We start from the raw sequence: 23634 nt of genomic DNA on the forward strand, positions 1-23634 counted from the left end.
GCGGAGTCTCCAATAGAAATGTAGGAATGTGCTGCCACTCAGTAGTTGGGGTGGGTTCAATGTATTCAGAACGAATCAATGATACGTCAGGAAGGAGAGACATTGTCAAGCTGCACTGGGAAAGGTAGTTTTTGTTTGTAGTAGATTTTTTTATTTTTTAATGGGTCAGCATGAATTGAGTAACCATTTCCACTGTTTTTCCCGGTGTTTTTCCAGTGTTGATTGGCTGATTCCATTTGTCATTTTTGTTGTATAGGAAGCCCTACATATAATTACTGATCAGGCTGCTTGTCAACAGTGTCATGAGTTACTTATACAGTATGGCTTTGGTCTTGTTATCCACATTTACCGTTTCAAATGTATTTCACTCATGAGTCAAGCTGAGTATTGTCATGAGGCCAGTTTTGACTACAATCAACACTACCACTCATTTACTGGACAATTATTTTGAATGTCAGCTAAAATGACAGAAATAACTCCTTGTTTCTACACAACGCCTCTGCTCTCAAGTGCTAGTGGTTTGCACAGCTGCATTTACTGTATGGAGATCATCAGACACGGTCATATGTACATTTTTGGCTGTGTTGCTACCTTCTGTATATAGAGATTTCACTACCAAGTTCTTGCTCTGACTAGGTGCTGCTGTATGAACACTATTGGAGGGATCTAACCCCTTGACACACTTCAGTTGTACAGTATGCCTTCTGTTTAAGCTACTCAAGATGACTTGTTTTTACAGTACCGTCACCAGTATCCCATTATCTGGCACCCATGAGTCTTTGTGTCCAAGTACTGTAGGATCATCAGAAAAGTTAAAGCTGATGTTACTCAACTATTCTAAACAGGGCATTGTCTTTGGTATCTCAATACAATAATAATGTCTGCCTACTGTACTCTGAACTGATGCAGCAGTGTCATCAGTTATTTACTGAAAACAATTTAAGAGATTATTTCATGAGTTGTACATACCTAGAAAATCGGCACCACAAATCACAGTAGTCTGCTGAAGAATAAAAACTTGTTCTATTTCATGCTGTTGTGTTTTTCATTTATTGCCATTAGGACATATTGTATCTTTCCCATTACAATAGATTATGATTGAATAATGTTGTATAGCAGTGCAAATATTGCCTCTGTTCTTTCTGCAAGTCATTATGTACAGATATTCAGGGGCAATTAATTAACATTTGGTTTTGTCTCTAGCTAGTTGTGTAGTTACAATTTTCATGTAACTTGCAACACCTGCACAGCGTGAAAATTGGACTTGTGTTTCCACTGTCATGGATTGTCCTACTGTATAATACTTTTACCTTGCCTACTGTATATAGTTAGCTGCATATCCAAGTGTGATTTAAACCATGGCATTCTTTAGTACAACTTATTTATCAATCTGGGGATACCGTACAACAGTGGTCGGCAATTAAATTTGATGGCAGGCCACTTGCAATAACCCCCCACCCCCGCCCCCACCCAAAAAATGTGTTGCAGCATGGCACAAGGCATACCAGCTCGTCATTATAAAAAAAATAAATACAAAATAAAAAAAATTAAATAAATAAAAAAAAAGCTGTTCAAGCCGATTGAAAACAAACCAAAAAGGAAAAAAGTAAAAGTAACAATTGTGATAGTATGTCTTTGTAACCTCCAAATAAAAATTAGTAAAATAATATAGCATCTGTGTTGTAGCTATTAAGAGACCAGTTGGTTTAGTTTAACTTTCCGATATCTAGGCAGTGAAACGTTACTCAAAATGACTCCTAACGATGACAAACTTTATTGTACAGCTGAAAGACAATTTCAGTGCTCGCTTTGACAACTTCAGCATTCCCAGGTACATAATCGTTCTTGTCTGTGATCCGTTTTCAATCAACCCCGATTGTGATTTCTCCTCCCATGCAAAACAAATGTTTCATTAAGTTTGTCATAACGCAATGAAGCATTTAAAGTAAAAATATATGCTACTTTTGAATTTTGTATTTTTCTACATTCCTGTTATCATATGAAGATTCTGGAATATAGTATATGTATCTGAGACACCACAGCTTCAGCACCCTCCGGCATTCTGTGTTTTTTTTTTTTCTAAAAGTGAGGAAGACAGTAAGTTCTATACAGATTGAACCATTTAAATAGTTTTATTGAATTCCTCTTGATCCTAATTGACTGACTAGCAAATTAACTGCTATTTTGAGTGTGTAACCATGCTGGAATTCTTAATTCTCTGATTTATTGAAACTGGAGGCAATGTCAGGATTGTGAGTAAACCAAGCCTAGTGTGACTGAAGTAAAGATATTTACACTGATAATTTCACCCTGTAAAATAAAGACATTGCAATGCATTATCTTTCAAAAACAGAAAGCTGTTTCTTTTAAATAACCGCAACATGCTGATCTCCTCAGAAGGTGTAATTTACAGCTACAACTATGGCCAAAAGTTTTGCATCACCTAGAATTTTTGGATTGAGACAAAAAAAAAAAAAAAAAACTATATGAAAACATAATTTAGATGTTTTATTTAATGTAATCAAAGAAATTACAAAATGATATTGCAAAAGTCCAGCAGAACCCGTAATAGTAGTACAGTATTTCATGTTAGATTTCGAAATGTCACATTTTTCAATTTGTCAGTTTTTCAATAAGTACTGTGTATGGGGGGGAGAACTACAAAGCGGGTATGTAATTCAATATGTTAATGTAACACTATTCAGCAGGTTTTATTGGACTTTATGAAGCAAAATTTGTGCTCTACTGTGTCTTATTTTCTTGTAGTTTGTTACAGTATCAGGCTGTTTTTCTCCTTTCTTCTGTATTATTTTACATGCAAAATGAAGTGCAGATTAACCACATTTACCTTGAGCAGAAAATTGACTGACTCCTTTCATGCGGTTCAATGTATTCAGTAGGGCTGGGATAAGGCGCTTGGATTTGGGGTATACTGTACAGTATCAGTGTGCTTCATTTTGTCATTAAATTAAATTCCCCCTAGGGGGCAGCTGTTGAAGCTCATGTTGAGTGTGTTATTACTGTGATACAGTATTATCCAACAGCCGGTTACTGCTCTCCCATTGTTTTCTATAGAGGTCATCGGTTCTGTTAATACTCAATAGTTGTACCTTCTTTCCATTGCTGTCTTCCTCAACGAAATCCCTATGGTCACGGGGACATTCTACTGGGTTTCTGTGTGTAGGCATTTTTGTACATTTCGCCATAATTCTGTTTTAAATCCTCCTTATCTTAACTGTAATACAGTTTGAAATCCCGTTCCTCCATCCTGATTGTATCTCGATTTAAATCTCGCAAGCAGAGTCTCCAATAGAAATGTGGGAATGTGCTGTCACTCAGTAGTTGGGGCAGGTTTAGAACGAATCAATGATAGATGCAAGTCAGGAAGGCGGGACATTGCCCAGCAGCACTGAGAAATGTATTTATTATTATTTTTGTAGTAGGTTTTATTTTTTTATGGGAATAGGGTAAAGTCAACATGAATTGATTAACCATTTCCACAGTTTTTCCGGTGTTTGTTGGCTATCCACTGATTTCATTTTTTTTTTTTGTATTGGGGGTGTTTTATCGGTTAAAACCGAAAATCAGAAGCCCTAATTATAATTGAGATATTGGGGTGTTCCATTAAACCTTGTAGCAAGCCACATCGTTGCCACTGTCCCTTTAGTACTGTATGACACTAGCTAAATCAGTAATTGCTATACCATTTGGAAGGCTTATGGAACAGCAATGTCAATACATATTTTAGAAATCCCATTCAGAAAATACCTTACAATGGAGGACATGTTGCTGTCATGTTGGAATATTTATGACCTTACTGTTGGCTTTGCAGTCTTTTGAGGACTGTTCATGCAATGCAATTTGAGGTGACCTGAAATGAAATGGAACATAGTTTACCATAGGAGGTGCTTACTCTTTGAGCTGGACCCTTAACCGCTTGTATTTAAATGCCATTGTTTCTCTTCCAACTAAGAAATAAGAACTGCGCTTGTAACAGTTCTCTGATACAACCATTTACAACTCATTAAAAAAAGGTTCAATCTCCGCCATTTACCCAGCTATGAAATTAGATAGGATAGATAATGATAAAAAATAGCTGCATACGTTTGTGCCTGTGGTTTTGGTTTTTTGCCATTTATAGTTAAAAACAGATTATCTGCAGGGTTCCAAACTGGCAGGAAAGAGTTGATGTCAAAAGTAAAATAATAATTTGGATAAAAAGTAGTGGTGAAAATAAAAGCTTTTACGATTCAGTTGTTCCCTAATACCCAATTTTCGAAATTAAAGGAACATTGAGCACTCTTGCAATGTGAAGCAAGAATATCAAGGTCTACTTTTTGTCCTATCAATAGTAATAAAAACATTGCCTAGTTTAATTGGCAGGTATTGTAGAGAAGATAAAGGATTTCATTGGATAGCATTTAGATTTTAGATTACAGTAATACCAAGTGAGTGTTGTGAGCATTTGGATTATACCCAAGAAAACATACCAATTTGTACAATAAGGATGTAAGAACATTGTCAGCCATTTTGTCTAAATAGCCTGCACAAATGATTCTCTTTTGCACAGCCAGAAGCCGATCTAATGTTTTGTTTTTATTTTAACTGTTTATCAAGGGTATATTGGAAAAGTGAACACGATTTTTAAACTTAGTACTGCATATGTAAAACTACAAAGTGTTGAGTGCAAAATTGAGGGCTTTTGGGTGCACGGTAAGGACAGTCTGGGTTCTGATAGCCACACAGTTCTAATCAGTTTTGGTTTTCCTAGAAAAAGAAGGGTTGTTAACAGGCCTGGGGGGGTGATCAGCTATGACAGATCTGCAAGCTGTAAAAACAAGACATGCAAGTCCCATTTCTGGTTACACAGGGAATGGAGATTGGAAGGTATGAGAATGTCTGTCTTTACTCCTCCCCTCTTTTAATGTCAGGAAATCGACTGATACGTTCATTCCTGCTGCAGAAGCAAACTAGGAGTAATCACTGCGTCTCGTTTTGTTTAACCCTCTTCAGTACCAAACTTTTTTTTTTTTAAATTTCCTTCTTAATCACAGACAAAAACTTGGTAATCCAATTCTGTTTACTGTCATAAACTACAGAACTTCCGTAACCTGAGTGAATGTCTTTTCAGCAGCTTTGCACAGCCACTTTGCAGCTGCTAACCTTGTCTACCTAACCAAGATCAGTGTTAATCAGGTCTGTGAGACCAGTCGATAAAGGTACTGTTTGCATATGTAGGGAACTGTATATATGCCACCTTAAACAATTTTCTTGCAACACACATAGCTGTAATTTCTGCCTACCTTATTAGCTTGCTATACTTTTATTTTTGTGTACCCCACATAGTATCCATGAAATTCAGTCAAATTCTAAAGTCAGTGGTTCATGAGAATACTTTCAGATAGATACTGTGCTGTTTTACAAAAGCATACTTATCTTTCTACAGTAACTAATACCAGTAATAAGAAGACTGGGGTCGATGAGACTGGGACAACTGAGATTCAGTTTTCATGCTGTACTGATTTTTTTACATGTCTTTATTTCATGAATACTATACAGTGTAATACATCAATCAGATGTTTTAGATGTAAAGTATACCAGTTTTCTTTTTAGTCAATAAATTGGAGAATATCTGTACTATAGTAATGGACAGGATCATGTACTGTGGCTCCTGGGGCGTTGTTCAAGTGAAAAGCGGTGTGTCCAGATATTAAACTAAAAAAACTGTACCGTTCCTTGATCACATTTTTCAGCATAAAACAAAACATTAAACCAGTGACAATACTCTACCGGGAGCCTTGCAAGTTGAAGTGCTGTATCGTTTAAAAACCATGGGAAAGGATGGAGTGTGGGACAAAGGCAGATTTTCCTCACTTCTCATATGGACCAGAGTTAAAAAACTGCAGCAGGATGGCAGAAATCCCCATCATGATGAAATAAAGTATGTCACTGTTGTCCTGTTTGAGCAATGTTTAAAAACTCTTTTTTGCTTCTAAAATACATCTCATTAATACAGGAAGCCTTACAACTATTTATGGAAACAGAGAAATGTTTGCGTTTCAGTAAATGGGTCTGAAACCACACAGTACTGTACAGTAACTGTCACATAATTCTCCCTAAAGGCCTGGTCACACGGGCGACATTTGTCGACGGCAACAAGGGGGCGATAGATGTTGTCGGCTTGTCACCTCGTGTGACCACCCTGGCGACACGCCGGCGACATGTCTCCCACTTAGGACGATGTTCTATTTTTCAGGCAACACGAGGGCAGCATTTTCAATACCAGCCAATCATATTTGATAGTAGTGTCACATGATGATAAGGCTTGACCATAACGTCAGACAGACAGTGTATATGATGCATTCTGATTCCTGCATTTCATCACAATTTAGGAGGCTGTGTGGTCCAGTGGTTAAAGAAAAGGGCTTGTAACCAGGGGGTCCCCGGTTCAAATCCCCTCTCAGCCACTGACTCATTGTGTGAGCCTGAGCAAGTCACTTAAGTCCTTGTGTTCCGTCTTTCGGGTGAGACGTAGTTGTAAGTGACTCTGCAACTGATGCATAGTTCACACACCCTAGTCTCTGTAAGACGCCTTGGATAAAGGTGTCTGCTAAATAAACTAATAATAATAATAATATGTAGTCTATAGATATGCAATGCAGTGTGTATGTGCGAATGTTAATGTCCATGATTACAATAACATTTAAGCTATGAATACAGTTTTACAATAATAAAATACATGTGTAGCATTTTTAAAAAAAAAAATTATTTTAAATTAATTTGCCATGTATGCAGTTATGGAGGATAACTTGTGCCAAAATTAAAAAAATATACATAAATGGATGTAATTTATTTCGATTTTTATTTATTTATTTCATTTATGTATGTATTTATTTTGTTTGTTATAATGTAATTAGTACTTTTTTTTTATATCGTAGTCTTCCTTCGCAGCATGTTTGTTTCCTGTATGTTGCCAGCTTGGCAACAGCAGGCTTGTCTCTCGTGTGACCACGTCAAACTGCATGGCAACAAATGTGTTCCTCTTGTTGTCGTCGACAAAAGTTGCCTGCGTGACCAGGCCTTAATACTCCATCCTGCTGTGAAGTTACATATTATGTTATTGATTTTCAAAGCTTGGTAAATGTGCAGTATTTTGATTGAAACTATAATTAGTTTATCAGTGTACATAACATAATCATTCTCAGTGAGCAAAATGGGACATTACATGTACAGTAACTCAAAATACAAAAGAAAAGCAGATAAATACTTTAAGTTGATAAAGTACATTTACTCAAAATTTACTCAACATTTTGAAAATAAGGCTGTATGTTGTCAGAGCAACTGTTCTTGACTTTAGAGATCCTGCTGTAGGAGAGTACCTTCCTTCTGCAGACATCAGAAACATTCAGAATGCCATCCTTGCATGAACACGGCTGGAATTTTTATATTCACTATACTGGAGTAGCTCACAATGTTGTATTTGCTTGTTGTGGTTTTGTATGCAGTGACATTTCAGTAGTCTGAGACCGCAAAGGCTAAAAGGGAAGTATGGAACTGTTTAGCCTTTAAAAAAGTGAGAATGACGTGAATGTTTTTGGTACTTTTTTATTGCATCTGCTTGCGTTGTTTTTGTGGTGACTCACGGATATTGTAACCATGACACTTCCATCAAGTGGCGTACTGTTAAAAAGGTGATTTAATGTCTTAGTGTAGCTAGATGAGAGTGGTGTTGGTAGACACTTGTAGCATACAGTACTTATAAACCTGTTGTAATGAGATTAAGAACTTGTAATATTCATTAAGATTAGAAATGCTGAAGTGCAGATGAAGCTTTGTGTGTGTTTATTTATTTATTTATTTATTTATTTATTTATTTATTCATGGAGTTACCATCTTGTTCAAAACCATAAGGGTGCTCTCCTGCCAACAATAACAAAACACTTACTTGCAACAAAGTAAGATCTTACAATAATCCATGTCTATTTGACAATAGTCACAGTGGATTGCTTAACAAAATCAGCACTTTATTGTCTGAAGAATATATAGTTTATTTTGTTTTTTCATAACTGTTGTCAAGATAATGTAAGAGAGTCTGAGGTACTCTACCTACTGTACTTACAAGTCATGTACAGTAATCCCTAAAAAGTAAAAACCCTGTATTCTACTGTGTGTCCAAATGTCTGTAACTGAATGGAATGTCTGTAACTGTCCGTTAAAAGCATTTTTGGTTTAGCTACATAACTGTACTTGTTGTGTGTGTTTTCAAAATGATCTGGGAAAATGTTGTGTGTTTTTTTTTTTTTAAATAAACTGCCAAAAGCAATTTTGATCCTAAAATTATTTTAATATACTGTAATAAAAGCATGCTGTATGCTGTTCTAGAATCTCGTTATTGTTTGTTTTAAAAGCACGGATTGCTTTTTTTTTTTTTTTTTTTTTCTTCCCACGGAAAATGACATTGTAAAGCTTTTTTTTTTGTTTTTGTCTGTGGGGGTTCATCACAAACAATGCAGCAGCACAGTGACTTCCCTGTGAAAAGCAACTTGTTTGTGAGCTAATTCCTTTAGCAACTGTGTGGCTGGTGTCTCTTGCGGGCCAGCCATGTGACTAGTGAATCTGCCATGCCTGGCTGCCCTAATACTAAAGTAAATAAGGGAATTTATCGCTGACAATGACCTGTTATGACTGACACTGATTAAATCATAGGGAAATGAAACGCTCAAGTCTTTCAGGATGAATAAAGGGAGAACAGGGCTGTCCGAGCAGCAGTCAAGATGCATTACTGTTGAGATACAGTGGTGTCTTCAGTACAGGATGCATTTATACATGTTTAGGTTGTCGGTTGACTAGTTTTTGTCCTTTGGGAATTTCTGCATGAGCCTTTATTGAGGCTTATATACAGTACATCTTGCTGGGAAATGTACACACTACTGTAGATTAGAGAATAATATTTTGCTATCTCTGCAAACTTTCTTCATGTGTGTGTAATATATATATATATATGTGTGTGTGTGTGTATATGTGTGTATCATATATATATATGTATATATATATATATGTGTGTGTGTGTGTATGTGTGTGTGTGTATATATATATATATATATATAATATATATATATATATATATATATATATATATATAATGTATATATGTATGTGTGTGTTATAAATGGGTACTGGATCTAAATCAGGCCAATAAAACAAGTATGTGAGGTACTGAAGGAGCAGTAGTTTTTGTTTTAAATGTGCAGTTGTATCATTTTAAAAACCTCAGTCTTTAGGATGTGCTGATGCATACTAAAGTGAACAGTACTACAGTATTCTGGTTATTGCCGTATTAGGTCTGCTTTAATCCTATAAAAAAAAAAAAAAAAAAAGATGATTTAACAAACATTCTCATACTGTAGCATGTTCTGGATTATGACACACAAGATTGTAACACACTGTTATAATACAGGTGAGTATAGTATGGTGCAGGTGTGCTTTCTTGCAGTGTAGAATCCTGATAGAGCCCAGTTCTTAAATTGCATCAGCAGATTGTTCTTTGTTGTTCCATAAAATTGTGCAACTTTCCGGCCCAGTATCTGATACAGCAGCCTACATTCTGATGTTATTAATGAGAAATGGCAGCTGTTGTAGTACAGATAGTAATTCATTTATTTTGTCTTCACCAATCTCTTACAGTATTTGATTTTTCTGTGTTGAGAGATTCATGTTTCTGAAATGCCCCATGCAGCTGAAGATGGTACACTCTGGGTTCTATAAATAAACTAACACATTTATCAATGAAAGTCCATTTTGCGGCTGGCTTGTCTCAAAAGTCAAAAGCTGTGTACCAGCATGTAATGTAAAAAATAACGCATTTATGTAATGTAAATGCACAATTAAACGCACACTTATTTTTGCATGCAAGTGAGCCTAGTAAGTTTGCAGTATCTTAACTTTTTCTGTTCTTGGACCTCAGGCATCAAGTTTTACACATTTTGACTGCAGTCTTAGGATAGACTGTATGAAAAGAGATGTGCTGCGTATGCCAGGGCTGGCTCCCAATGGAATCCTCTCTCGAGACCCAACCCGCAGGGCAGGGTGCTGCAGCCAGCTCTATGATCAGCACATTCTTTCAGCACGATGTACTGCGAAAAAGCTTTGCAGCTGATAGACTAGTGGGAAAACAAGAAGATGCAGGCTGCCATTCAACAAGAAACAGATGCTTGGCGGGGAGCCTCAGGGAATTCCCAAACCAAGAGATTGACGAAAAGGAATTGATAGAATGATGAGATCATGTTAATAACTCCCTCTTAGAGTAGGACATATTGGTAGTAAATAAAGTCCTGTTGCTGTAAAAAATAAATTAATAATGTTAATGTTGCACATACATTTTTGTCTGTAGCCTTTAGCAGGTTACAAAATATTTTTGCTGCGTAATGTTTACAGGCAAGGCAAGAGTTTATTGTATACCTTTTACCACTCCACTGGGAAATTTGATTAAATGATACTACAGTATAAAATAAAGGGGTGTATTGTGTACACTTGCTGTAGGTTAATTGATCTGTCCAAAAGAAAAAAGTATGTACACTTTCCACTTGCTGTATTTTTGTCTACTGTATCTATTGTACTGCATGCTGAAGACCAGAGCAAGTATTCTGCGCGATTTCACACTGCTTTTTGAAGACCTGGGTGACAGAAGCAAGTTCACAATGCATGTAGACAATGCCCCGGTTTTCACACAACGTGCGGTTTAATGTATATTATTTTGTCCTACATGGTTGTTTTAGTAGAGACAAAGGTCTTTCTTGCTGTACTTTGATATTCTGTAGTCAGCCTGCGGACTTCATCTAGAAAAAGCCAAACCCGTCCTGTGTAGCTGATTGATAGCCTGTATATTTAGTCCAGCAGATACGATGAGAGGGTCACTTGATAGCAGTGATGGTGGTCACGTGCTGTGTGTACAGCACAGAGGGATTGTTGTTTTGACCTGATGTGCATGTGACCCTCATTTGCCCCTGTTTTGTTTTGGTATACACTGCAATGTCACACTACCCCGTTTAAGAGCAGCAAAATAAACTAATATGGATTGTTTGATTATTTAAGTTTGATTGAGTTCAGCACAAATGCCAGTCTGTAAGTAGCCAGGAAGGCAGAACTGTACTAGCAAACTTGGGAAGCTACAGTATTTACAGAATATAGCCTAATTCTTATTTTCCAGCAAGAAACTTTATAAGGGTTATTCTATATTACAGCTATTGATCTGGTCTTTGCCTTGTGCATACAGTGTACTGTAAGTTCTGTTCCTGATACTGTTTCCAGTTGGTACACTGCAGTAGGCTGGTTATTACTGTACTAGAGCAAGGAAAGATACATACTGTACTAAAGCACGTCTCTGATATTTATTGCAGGTCTACTGATTGTATGTTTTATATGTTGGTTTTTTTTTAATATCGCTAATGTTCAACAAAAGTATGAACATAGTAGCATTTCACAGTAATATCCTGTTGGCTATACTGTATTGTATAACGGGAGTGTCAGACAGTGTATAAAAATCCTAGAAAAAAAGTGAGAATCTTGTGGTCTTGTGTTTCCTTTTGTTTGCATGCCACAGTTAATGTAATAAACAGAATCAACACATGTTATAATCACTATTAGCAAAAAAACCTTTTTGGCAACTAAATAGCTACATTTAGAGACATGCTACGGTATTACACATTTCATGAAGTAATTCATAGTCTCAGTGCTGGTTGAGCTGACCATGTTATTTTCACAGCAGTGAGAAGAGGTATTTGGGGATAGATACTGTACAAGCAGTGGGTTTAGTAGACTGAGACTCAAGATACCATGATAACCAGAATTACTTCAGTTGAAGTCTGGTTTCTTGAAACACACAGTTAAATGTCTTGGTTTGGGAAGGTAAGGATTGTGAGCTGTGAGTTTTATTTCAAGGATCAGTATTCATCAAGACTGAACTTGCAGCAGAATATAAAAGCTATTGCTTGGCATTTTGTGCGCACATCTCACTTTTTTTTTTTTTTAAATCTTCATTAGGAAAGGCTGTGCTTCTGACATTTCTTGATACTAAACTGTATAGAAGTCAGTTATTCTTTTTTAAAGGCTTTTAAAGCTTATCAGTGGAATCTTCTAAATAGAAGCAAAACTCATTAGGTACAGTAGGTAAAACCTGCATACCAACCAAACATCCCATTTACAGTTCATGGATCCAATCTCATTTAATCCCCCTTAGTCATAACATACTGTTTGATTCATGCACTGTACAACTAGCGTTTCAAGTGGGTAAAATCTTACTGATAGTAAGAGTTGTTTAGCTTTTCCAAATCTAATCTGACTACAACAATATACGTTTTTGTGTGTAACGCTCCTTTTAATATTTCGCTATCTGACTAGTAAAATTTACTGTCTATAGCTTACTGTAACTGAATAACCAATCATGGAATCAGAAATAACATGGAAGCACTATAATTGCATCTGTACAGTACAGTATATTGATGATTTGTGGGATTTTAAAGCTGCTGTACTGTAGCACTGAGATGGGAAGAACAATCTACAATATGGAAAGGGCTGCAGCAGGCCAGAAGTTTAAAAAAAAAAAAAAAAAACTGTACAGAAGTTATACACTACATCCAGTACATAAGTCTTAAACCTACAGTACATGCTGTAAGTTTAAACACTCAAACAAGATATTCATTTCTGAAAATAAACTTAAAATGGCTGTTTAATTAGGCCACCCCACTGTGGGGAGCTTGTATGAATTAAATCCTTAATATTTCATAAACCGTATCAGCTGACAACTTTATATTTTCAGTGTTATGGAAAATCTATTGGAAGGCACCCTTTACTTAGACCTGTCACCTACTATACTGTAAGACGGCTGCCGTACTGTATTGGGATCTTATTAGTTTCTGGATGATCCTGTCTTAATTTCAGTTATTTTATAAGCTGCAGCCATCTGCAGTATATTAAAGGTATACTTTTAGTTCTTTAAAGGGGGGGTGGAGAATACCTTTTATGCAATGTACAGTTGCTGTGAATGAGTTTGCAGTAGTTGCATAGTAAATTAAAATTTACTGTTTTTATCTTGCCAGTTCAAACACCAAAACCCTTTGTTGCGATTGAAAAGTTTGCTGATTGTTTATTCTTACTTTGACGCTGTAGCTGGTGCTGCTTGGGCAACAAATAACCTGTTTCCATGGAGACTCATCAAAAACACAGCAGATAGAACATTTGAGATTTATTGAGGATGGCAGTCTACCTTAGTATTGGGCTTGTTACATTAGTTAATACTATTGGCTCAATTCGAATAAGTTTATTTTGGGAGCTTAATTTATGAATTTCAGGTCTGATTTGTTTTTTGTATCAACATGGTCGTTTGGATAGAGCCAAAGCTTTTTTTAATTCATGAAACTGTTTGCTAATGTCAGTGGTTTGAGAAAGGATTCCTATTCTGTGCCACTAATTCATGTACTGTTTTACTGAATATAGAAGACAAACAACTACTCTAATGAGCTTTGTTTCAATGCATCCATGTGCTGGTGTAAAATGTTATTAGCCTAATTGTTTGATTGATCATTTGAAATTGCAATCACAAGCATACTTTACTGTACACTATAGTTGATATAGATATAGCCTGCCCCTGATATCTGCTCTGGATTTATTTTTCTAATAGAGGAGATAGCATCTAATGTAAAACCAATGAATGAATTGCTGTATGTGTATTGTTCTTATAGTAATTGGTTTAAAACCTGTGTTTTTACTGTATCATGTTACTGCTGCAAAGAAGCTAGATTAGAGTAGACAACTGGATGCATTGTTATTGACAAACATTTCATTTAATCCCTTTGCAGTAACTTCTCAGTGTTTTGCAAGGAGCTGGAGCACCATGCCAAATAAGGCACAGTCCATTTCAGCTGAGGCTCTGGTGGCAGGGAACAACCAGAAAGCAGTTCTTTCATATGTGTAGCCCTGCACCATATTGAACCCACTGATAGAATGATGGTTTTAAAACAGTGACACTGTCCTGTATTTGTATGATTCTGTTTTAGATTAAGATAGACCTGTTGTGATCCTGTACCCTAAATGTTTCAGACAATTTTGCTGTCATTTATACAGTTAATAGTGTCACGTATGACTTTGACAATCCATTTTGGCCCAGCTATGGATGTAGGTCACCTACTTTTTCATGGTGCTGACACCTGTCATATGGTGTTTATATTCTTGGCAGAGATGCATTTAATCTTTTGAATTATTTCTGACAGAATGGTGGCTACTATAATACTGTATCTATAGTATACTGTTTCTTTCTCCGGCTTAGCCCCTGCTTAATGTACATTCATGAACATTTCTAGCAGTAAACCACAATGGGTGGCATTCTTCTATAATCTGTAGACCTCCATGTTGTGCACATTTCTATACTGTATTGGCAGTCCTCCCCACTCCTACACATTCTTTTTGTCCTTCATGAGTTTTACTGCAGAGGTCGTAGTACGAAACTTCAGCTTTTATGTTCAATAATTTATTCATTTTCATTATTTTAATTACTTGATGATGATATTGGGGAATAATTGATAATAATTTACCCAGCAGCAACATAAGCAAGTTGATAATGTGAAGGGTTATGGTAAATGTCTAGGAATACTGAATACTATTTTCTGACAGATGTTTGAAAGGGGAACTGGAATGAAACTAAAGCAGGCCAGCAGTTTTTAAAAATAATTATGATAATGTGAACATGTGGGTTTTGCAGTGCGTGGGTGTAGGGGTGATGCAGGTGTTCCAGACAACGACAAACACAAAGTTTTGCTGGGTCCACTTCTCCTAAATACCCTCCGTCACACCCTCTTTCGGTGGCGCGGCCAATCACGTCTCCTCTAATCTGTGACTGACACATCGCCTACCACATTAAGGCAATGACTTCTGGTATCGTGGCCCCACCCCATTCCTGGATGGCTGGCTTCCGACTGACCCTGGAATGAACTGCCAAACCATCCATTACGGGGCGCTCTGCTCCGATTTATACAGTGCCCTCACAGATCGGGAGGAAGATTGTTGACTAGAATTCATTCGCTCTCTGTCACAGATAAACACTTCTCAAATAGCGTTTTTTCCCCCCTTACTTGCTGAGTTTATATATGAGAGTTTGAAAGGTAAAGGCAGTGCTGCAGCTGTAGATGGGTGTGTGCAGGGCTCCCTTGTGCTCGACAGGATTGTAACTAGAATGAAAAACCCTTGTCATTTGCATGGAGCATGCCCTCTTTGCAGTGTCACTGCTTGGGTGGGGTCTGTATTCAATAAGCATTTTGCAAGACTGCGGGAATTCAGTGAATTTTTATGATAGGGTGCAGTAATAGACAAGCTTGATCTGCAGTAAAAGACCACTGGAGCATTCAAATCAAGACAAGGAGACACATTCACGCCACGGTAGGTGCCATTGTACTGCTGCTGCTGCTTGTGCTTTTTATTTTTTGGAAGTTACTGTAGCACACTGTACTGTACAGGACTGCAAGTGTACTTTATAGGTTGCTAATCCTGTTGGATCATCTAATAATAATAATAAAAAAAATTCCCTTAGGGTTTTGGCTCAGAGGGAACATACAGTATTTCAGTACAAGATTTCTCCTTTTGTTTTTCTTTTTTTTTTCTAATGCAGAACTCATACATTTTCAAAATTTTTGTGCATGTGAAATTGTTTTCCATAAAGCCAATTTTACATGCTGTTTTCTGAAAAAATAGTGAACATGTGGGTTCTGTTAAAAGAACAAAAACAGAAGACAAACTGTCCAGTTAGCAATGCAGTACAAAGCTCTAGATATTTGGATCTTTATGATTAGAAAGCACAGGCTGCATTGAACAGTCAAGGCAAGCAAGGTTTTCGAGCTGAAGTCACAGCAACATCTGAATTGTCGGCGCATTCTCTGGGTATCCTTAGCAGTGCATGCTACGGAGGGCTTACAGTACTATGGGTGAGTTAGAAATCAAAGGCGCTTTTATGGATTGACACTTTGTTAGGCTGTTCTTGCAGTGAGAGTCTGCTAACCACTGTAGAGTAAGCCATTGCACACAAGATCTGTTTCTTCATCCAAATTTAATGTATGTAGTTATTGTACCAGTATTGATTTTAAGGTGACATCTGACTTGAATGCATTCTGTTTTTGCTCAATATACTGTACAAGTCCGCAAACGCAGCTGGTGTGTAGAGGGGTGATGGAAGATGATTTAATGGACGGGATCTGGCGTGCAATGGACTGAAGCTTGTTACCTTCTAAAGAAGGTTGCAAACAAATGACAGTAACTTTTGAAACACAATGCCCCACAAAGAGAGATGGAAACAATGCAATTTACATAAAGAAAGATGTACAGAACTGTTTCACATTCAACCATTTCTAAAACCCATGTTTTAATGTTTCTATGGTCAGACAATTTTGTTTTCTGAAATTGCCTGACAGAGTTCACATTTTTACCAGTCTCTTGGCTGCAGCAGGAGGGAAGAGGGTGGAGAGGGGGGTGCTTATTCCCATAGGATATTACTGTAATGTGTTTACTAGGAATGTACTCTAAACTGTACTGTCGCTGTGATTTTTTTTGTTTTGTTTTTCTAAAATAACCCTGACCCAAAGGGAGCATGCCACATGACAATTTACGGTAAAATATAGAATTTGTACTTTTTAAAGTGCAAAATTTACATTTTCCTTAGAGTAACACTATATTTAAAAATAGGGATGACTGTAAATAATAATAATTTAATCTTTATTTTTATATAGAGCCTTTCATAGTGGACCACCATCACAAAGCACTTTACAAGATATGAGACTAGGGTGTGTGAACTATGCATCAGCTGCAGAGTCACTTACAGTTACGTCTCACCCGAAAGACAGAGTACAAGGAGGTTAAGTGACTTGCTCAGGGTCACACAATGAGTCGGATGCTGAGCTGGGATTTGAACTGGGGACCTCCTGGTTACAAGCCCGTTTCTTTAATCGCACCTGCGATGTTAACACGCCAACTTTCTTTGCAACAGCAGTCTGAGAAACCACAGGAGGCTCCTCCTTCAACATGGTTTACGCAAGTCACAGCGTAATCGCATACTCACTGCACTGTGCTACGCGACCTGTCTTTCTCTGAAAAGTGATCTCCGTTCATCATTTGAAAATACTGTATCCCAATTAAACGAAGTGACGTCCCAATTAAACGACAAATATGGCATTGGGAAGAACCGTCTCCCTGAGTTGTATCCCATTTAAGATGCAATCCCGATTATCAGTATCCCGATTAGGCAGCGCCGACTGTACTGCATGTGTATATTTTAATTGTTGTACAGTCACAAATTGCAGCATTAACATTGGTCACAGTATAATACTCTCTTGGTATCAATTGTTCAATTCAACACTTTGTATTTAAAAGATTATTTCAATTACAAGTCAATGAGCCAGCTTTCAGTAAGTAAGAATGTGGCAGGTTAAATCTAATACTACTGTTCTCAAATTCTTATAATGATTGACGTTGTCAAGACTAAGTTAAGTGTTCACAATGTTTATGTTGTTGTAGTGCAACTGCCTATATAAAATGCTGTATAGGCTAGTAGTGTGAAATGCATACATTATATAATCTACTCATAATAACATGAAATAGTATGATTTTAAAGGGAAATGTAGCACTAATGGAAGTACTTGTAGCATACAATTATACGTGCATGCAGTATACACTGCTTATCTGTGAACCAAAAAAAAAACACAGGTGACCATCTCCCAATTTTAGCAACAGTTAAACTAACTAACTCGGGAGGTGGTCACCTTCTGCACATTTTTTACGCTGCCAAATAAATCCAAAACAAACTATGGCTTCTCGTCGTCATATATATTTAAAAATACATCAATTTTATAATAAAACAAAACGGATACAAAATAACACACACTAAAACACAGGGGTGGAGGGGTACCCCGTTCTAAAATTAAACAATACATTTTTAAATCATAATACAAAACAAATACATTTTACAGCAGGACTTTGCCCTGCCCCCTTTTCATGTGCAGGACTTGTCACAACATTCTAAAACACTACAATGAAGGACTACAGTACATATTTTTTTCTTATTGTTAATAAATGATTGCACTATTTTTGGCCAGATACTTATAGGACCATTACTGCAGACTAACAAGACTTGCTGTAATAAGCACGATTGTAAATTGTCTCTGTGCAGTAGAAGATGACATCAACCGAGGTAGAAAGAACGAGGGAGATGGTTATTGGCAAAATGTGTTTAAGCATTTGTCAACTTGACTTATAAAATGGTTTTACCTTTTTAAAATGCATCGCCACCTTTGTACTGGTAAATGATACAGTACTGTACAGTATGTGGTCTGAAGACTTCAGCATTCATTTGCTCATTCCCAAACAACGTGGGAGTTCAGCAATATTCAGATCATGGATTTGAATTACTGTACTTCATTCCTCTGGCACACTGCAAACCTTCTGAGCCACCAAATTAGAGAGTAAATGTTCCACTCAGCCTCCTGAATTAAGTCTATAGAATTGCAACAATAGAACAGTAAGCACTAGCAGAAGAATCCTTGCAGTTACACTGCATCACTGATATTTGTTATGGTTACAGTGGATTACTACTGTAGCAGTGAGGCTGTGTGTCAGGATGCTCATCGATTTTTATTAGCCTCTTAACTTAAAGGAAAGAGGATTTTAATTTTGAGAGCTGAGAGCACCTCATTTCCTGGACCTGGTGGATAGTTACTGTACTGCTGGGGACAGATTTGGTTTTGAAAGGGTTTGTTTTGCTATAGTAACACAAAATGCAAATTCTACAGCATGCAAATGGTGCAGTCTGTTTTGATACTGTAATCTGTCTAAAAAGCCAATACAGTTTGGGTGATATACTGTACACCCACAACTGTATCGGAGATCGTTGTTTGTTTACATACCAGGTTGTATAAAAGGCTACTGAATGAAGGTGCAGTACAGACAGTGTGCATTGAGGTTCTTGGAAACCCTTGGTATAAAGTATTTGCCTGGTAGAGGTTACATAGTACACTGTAATATTTTTGTATTGTTAAACCCTTGATTTCTATATACTGTATCTAGAGAAGCGCTTTAATTGTGATGAAACTTTGTCTGGGACACACCACTGATATTGTGAATATCAGATTTGAGAGTAAGAAGAGATCTGTCTGTCAAACACACATTTTTACATGTGGATGTTTATCATGGTGATTTACTTTTTCATGTTGGCATTACAGTAGCTTTAATTTGGTATTTACAGCCATGATAAGAAATGAATGTCACCTTATTGTTTTATGTTATGCTACACTGTAGCAGGAAAGGTTTACATTGAGAGTTTGGTTATACTGTTACAGCTGACTGCAAACACTTTAAAGCCTCAAGCTTAATATTAGTGAATACTCTTTAGCAAGGTCTAGCAAGCTAGTCACTGCTCATTCTGGCATACACGGGTCTCTATCTTTTGATTTGGGTGTACGCCAGCTGTCACTTTACATTTCATTTTTGCCTCTGGTTGTTATTCTCGATCCGTCACTCTGAAGTTGTTGTTGGCCCACCCTTTTGTTAACCTAGGGTGTGTTTTCTCGATATGACCAGGTCGTCGGGTCGTGTGTGTTCACGATGCGGTCACTGGACCTAGCGGTCATGAGTCCACTGAACTGGTGAACTGGGTTTGTGGCACGGTTCATGGTTGTAACCAGAGCTATTGTGGGATAGAGGTTTCTTGTCAAGATGGTGATGCAAGTTTTACAACTTGTTTCTTTAACCTTTTTTGAAAAAGATGGACAACAAACATTTACTGTGCTCGTACACCACAAAGTGCAGGAAAGATGTATTAAAGGTGGGTGAAAAATTGATAAAAAATAAGCATTTTATTTGCAGTGTACTGCACATATAACACTATAACAGTTGCATTTCATAGAGTCACAAAAGGCTGAGTGGAGACGATTGTGTAAATGTATTTAATATTTTAACGTAAGATGGTTTGTGTAGTAGATTATAAAGTCATGCATGTCTGACAACGCGTTGTGTGGTGTACAACCATCTGTTTTTATATACTGCTTTTGTTTTTAACAATAAAATGAAATTAGTTTTAATAAGTAATTTGTAGTGGTCATGTTCTTATTAATAGAAGTTATATGATGAGTGTGCAACCAAGACGTCTCTACAAGGTCTACTATCAAGCTACAAGCCTTTGCCAATATTTGGATCTTTATTGAGACTTTGCTTAATATATAAATTGCCTTATTGGTTAGCACCTCTAATAATAAGCATTGTTGTGCACTTTGTTTTTAAATATATATATACACACACATTAGCATCAAAACAATTGATTGATTGCTTGAAGCAGATGTTGATCACAAATTAAAAAAAAATAAAATAAAAAATAGTTTCACATTACTAGCGTGAAATACAATTAAAGCACTTGGAACAAACTACCTATAGTCCATATGCTATACATAGCAATGCAGTCTAACACGTTTGCCTAGAGACATCTAGAGGTATATTTTGCATGATTTATTGGTATAGAACTTCTGACAGACATATCTATGACATTAGTCAGTGTTATGTACATAACCAGCCTGTTGGTTCATCAATAATACTTAACTGCTGGGACTACATTTTCAACCTCCACCATTTTTAATGACCGGGTCCGTTCTTGAGTTGTAGTCACATTCTTTATCAAAGGTCGCTAAACCCGATTCGGTTGCAGTCAAAACATGAAAACACACCCCTAGATTTGTGGAATGCAGATATATTAACCCAAATATACAGTGTAGATACTGCACCCAGTTTGGATTATCTGAACAGGACACTGTTATTTTACAGTAAATTATGGTTAGAGTATGTCCCTTCTGACCCTGCATTGCTTAAACAAGCCTGGCACATCTTCCATCAGCACTGACCACACATTGATTAAAATCTGTCTATGGCATCCAAAAACAGATTGTGTTGAATGCCCAGCGAGGCATGTAATATTATACAAGCTACAGCACAGTACTGGGCTGATGAAGTCTTTTATACAGTACTAGCTTGTGAAGCATGCGAAAACTTAACTCCTGTCACATGACCTCCTCCTAATGAGTTTGGAACATTTACACAGTACTTCACTGTGCAGAAGAATTAAGTTAATAGCCAAACTGCATAGTTAATTGGTTAAGTGCCTAGAAAATGGGAATATTCTACTGCTGTTCCAACATGTTCCCAGCACAGTTTAAAAAAAAATATATATATATATATATATAAATAATGTTTTTGTGTTCTTCCCCATTGAGCTGTTTTTATTTTAGCCTACAGTTCAGTACACAAAGTGACAGTTATTGAAAAGAAATTGCAGCTGTACCAATGAATAGGGTTTTGTTATCTCAACTTTTACAGGTACAGAATTTTACAGCCATGTTTCACAATGTATTCTAAGTGTGGCAACAAATGTGGAGAATACACAATATTTGAAATAAGTGTACAGTATTTTAGTGTGCAAACATTTTGGTGATGGTGACAAGCAAGTATGGAATATATTTAATTATGATAACTTGCATTAGTTTCTGATTTCTATGTACTGTACTGTACAGTAGTGTAGGCAGTTTTTAAACTTTGGGGCACTGATTTAACTTATTACTCCAAGTCTTTTTACACACCCTTGCTGGATGTATTTTACAGTACCTAGGCCTATTGTTGTACAGTATTTCTGAATTTGAAGAGTGAGTGTGTGGCATGCGGGAATTGATTAACAAGGACCTGATGCTGCAAGTCATAATTAGTCAGGAGGTTGTGTAATCCAGTAGTTAAAGAAAATGGCTTGTAATCAGGAGGTCCCTGGCTCACTCATTGCGGTCCGTCTTTTGGGTGAGACGTTGTTGTAAGTGACTCGGCAGCTGATGCATAGTTCACATACCCTAGTCTCTGTAAGTCGTCTTGGATAAAGGTGTCTGCTAAATAAACCAAGAATAATAATCATTTCAAAGTGATCCGTGGCATGTTGTATTAGTATAGAAGGAGGCTGTATTAGTATAGAATGAGGCTGTGTGGTCCAGTGGTTAAAGAAATGGGCTTGTAACCAGGAGGTCCCCGGTTCAAATCCCACCTCGGTCACTGGCTCATTGTGTGACCCTGAGCAAGTCACTTAACCTCCTTGTGCTCCGTCTTTCGGGTGAGACGTAATTGTAAGTGACTCTGCAGCTGATGCATAGTTCACACACCCTAGTCTCTGTAAGTCGCCTTGGATAAAGGCAGCTGCTAAATAAACAAATAATAATAATAATAATAATAATAAATAATAATAGTAATTTTTTTTTTTTCTTCTTTACCTTCTCAGTGTAAACTGTGACAATGACGACTGAAACAGGTTCGGAGACTGAAGTAAAGAAGCACCTGGAGCAGACCAAGGAAGAGCCTGCAGCTCCAGAGCAGCAGACACAGGTGCAGGACGAACCGGCACTGCAGCAACAGGTGTACCCGAAAGAATACACAGGGGCTGAGAAAACAGAGGAGCAGACAAATAACAAGGAGACGCTGCAGTCTGCCACTGCAGAACAGCCTTCAGGCGAAGAACATACAGACACTCCCCCGTCACCAAAGCCAGCTAGCCCCAGTGTACAGACCAGCCCCGGGTTGATCAAGAAGGAGAAAGAGCAGGCTGCAGGGAAGGGCATCTCTAGGTTCCTTCCCCCATGGCTTAAGAAACAGAAATCTCAGAGCCAAGTCGAGCCCAAGGAGAGTCTAGGGAGTGAGGACAGGGTGAAGGAGGAGGGTGACGTTCAGGAGAAATCTGAGGAGGAGGGGGGGGAAAAGGCGTCGGGAAGAGAGGACGGAGTAGACAAACCAGCTGAGGATCAACGCTCTCTGCCGCAGGACAGTAAGGCAGATGAAAAGGAGGAGAAGCATTCAGTAAGCAGCGCAAAGACACAGGTGGGTTTATAACACTGACTTTTCTCTCCCTGGGTACTCTTTTGCTTCTACAAAAGGAACTGTGTCAATACCAATGTATTTTCTGTGCTTTGGGATAGTTACAATACCATATGATTTAGTCAGTCGTGTACTACAGTATGTTAGGGACACAAAATATTGTATTGTATTCTATTTATAATATGTTGAACATACTCCTCTCTGAAAAGTAGGTTTAAGTCTATCTAGGTGTTTTGCAAGCAGTGACTTTTGCTTTAACTCTTAACTCCGCCCCATTCATTTTGGGGCGCCAGTGCACTGAAGGTTACGCACTTATTACTCGGGCACCGTAAAAGCCACCTACCTGGCCGGAACTACGACTGCCTGAAGATAAGCCTCTCATCATGTGACAGAGTTCACAACTTAGGTTTCATTTTGAGTCTATTGCTCCGTCATTGTAGCAGCTAGACTGAAAGGGGCGGTATTGTTGGAACGCTTAGAAGCTCAGCTCCCCCCCCCCCCCCCCCCATGTTCATTTCATATTGAGGTTCAATGGTGCATTTTTTCTTTTCTTTTTTAAGCCATCTATGATTACAATATATTCCCCCCCCCCCCCCCCTGCCGCATATATTCTCATCTTTACCACATAGTATCCCTGATCCTGTTGCAACTTACATAATATGAAAGGACATTTTGTGGCCTTTCATTTGATATGTAACATGCATGCAGGACAAACTA

The 23634-nt window shown here is 37.5% G+C and overlaps 1 protein-coding gene across 21 annotated transcripts in view; it reads left to right on the plus strand.

Moving 5' to 3' along the window:
• The window catches only part of LOC117411181 (protein 4.1-like), a 96461-nt gene that overhangs the window by 5768 nt on the left and 67059 nt on the right, over positions 1-23634 (plus strand). For 20 of the 21 annotated variants that reach the window (XM_059025131.1, XM_059025127.1, XM_059025133.1 and 17 more), the window contains exon 2: positions 22328-22920. In XM_059025131.1, coding sequence (XP_058881114.1) covers positions 22342-22920 — 579 coding nt within the window. In that variant the 5' untranslated portion in view covers positions 22328-22341. Of the gene's footprint in view, positions 1-15281; positions 15427-22327; positions 22921-23634 lie in introns of those variants that run through there. The other variant, XM_059025128.1, reaches the window with a different exon arrangement.

This window comes from Acipenser ruthenus, chromosome 6, assembly GCF_902713425.1.
Source record: "Acipenser ruthenus chromosome 6, fAciRut3.2 maternal haplotype, whole genome shotgun sequence".
NCBI classification, from domain to species: Eukaryota; Metazoa; Chordata; class Actinopteri; order Acipenseriformes; family Acipenseridae; genus Acipenser; species Acipenser ruthenus.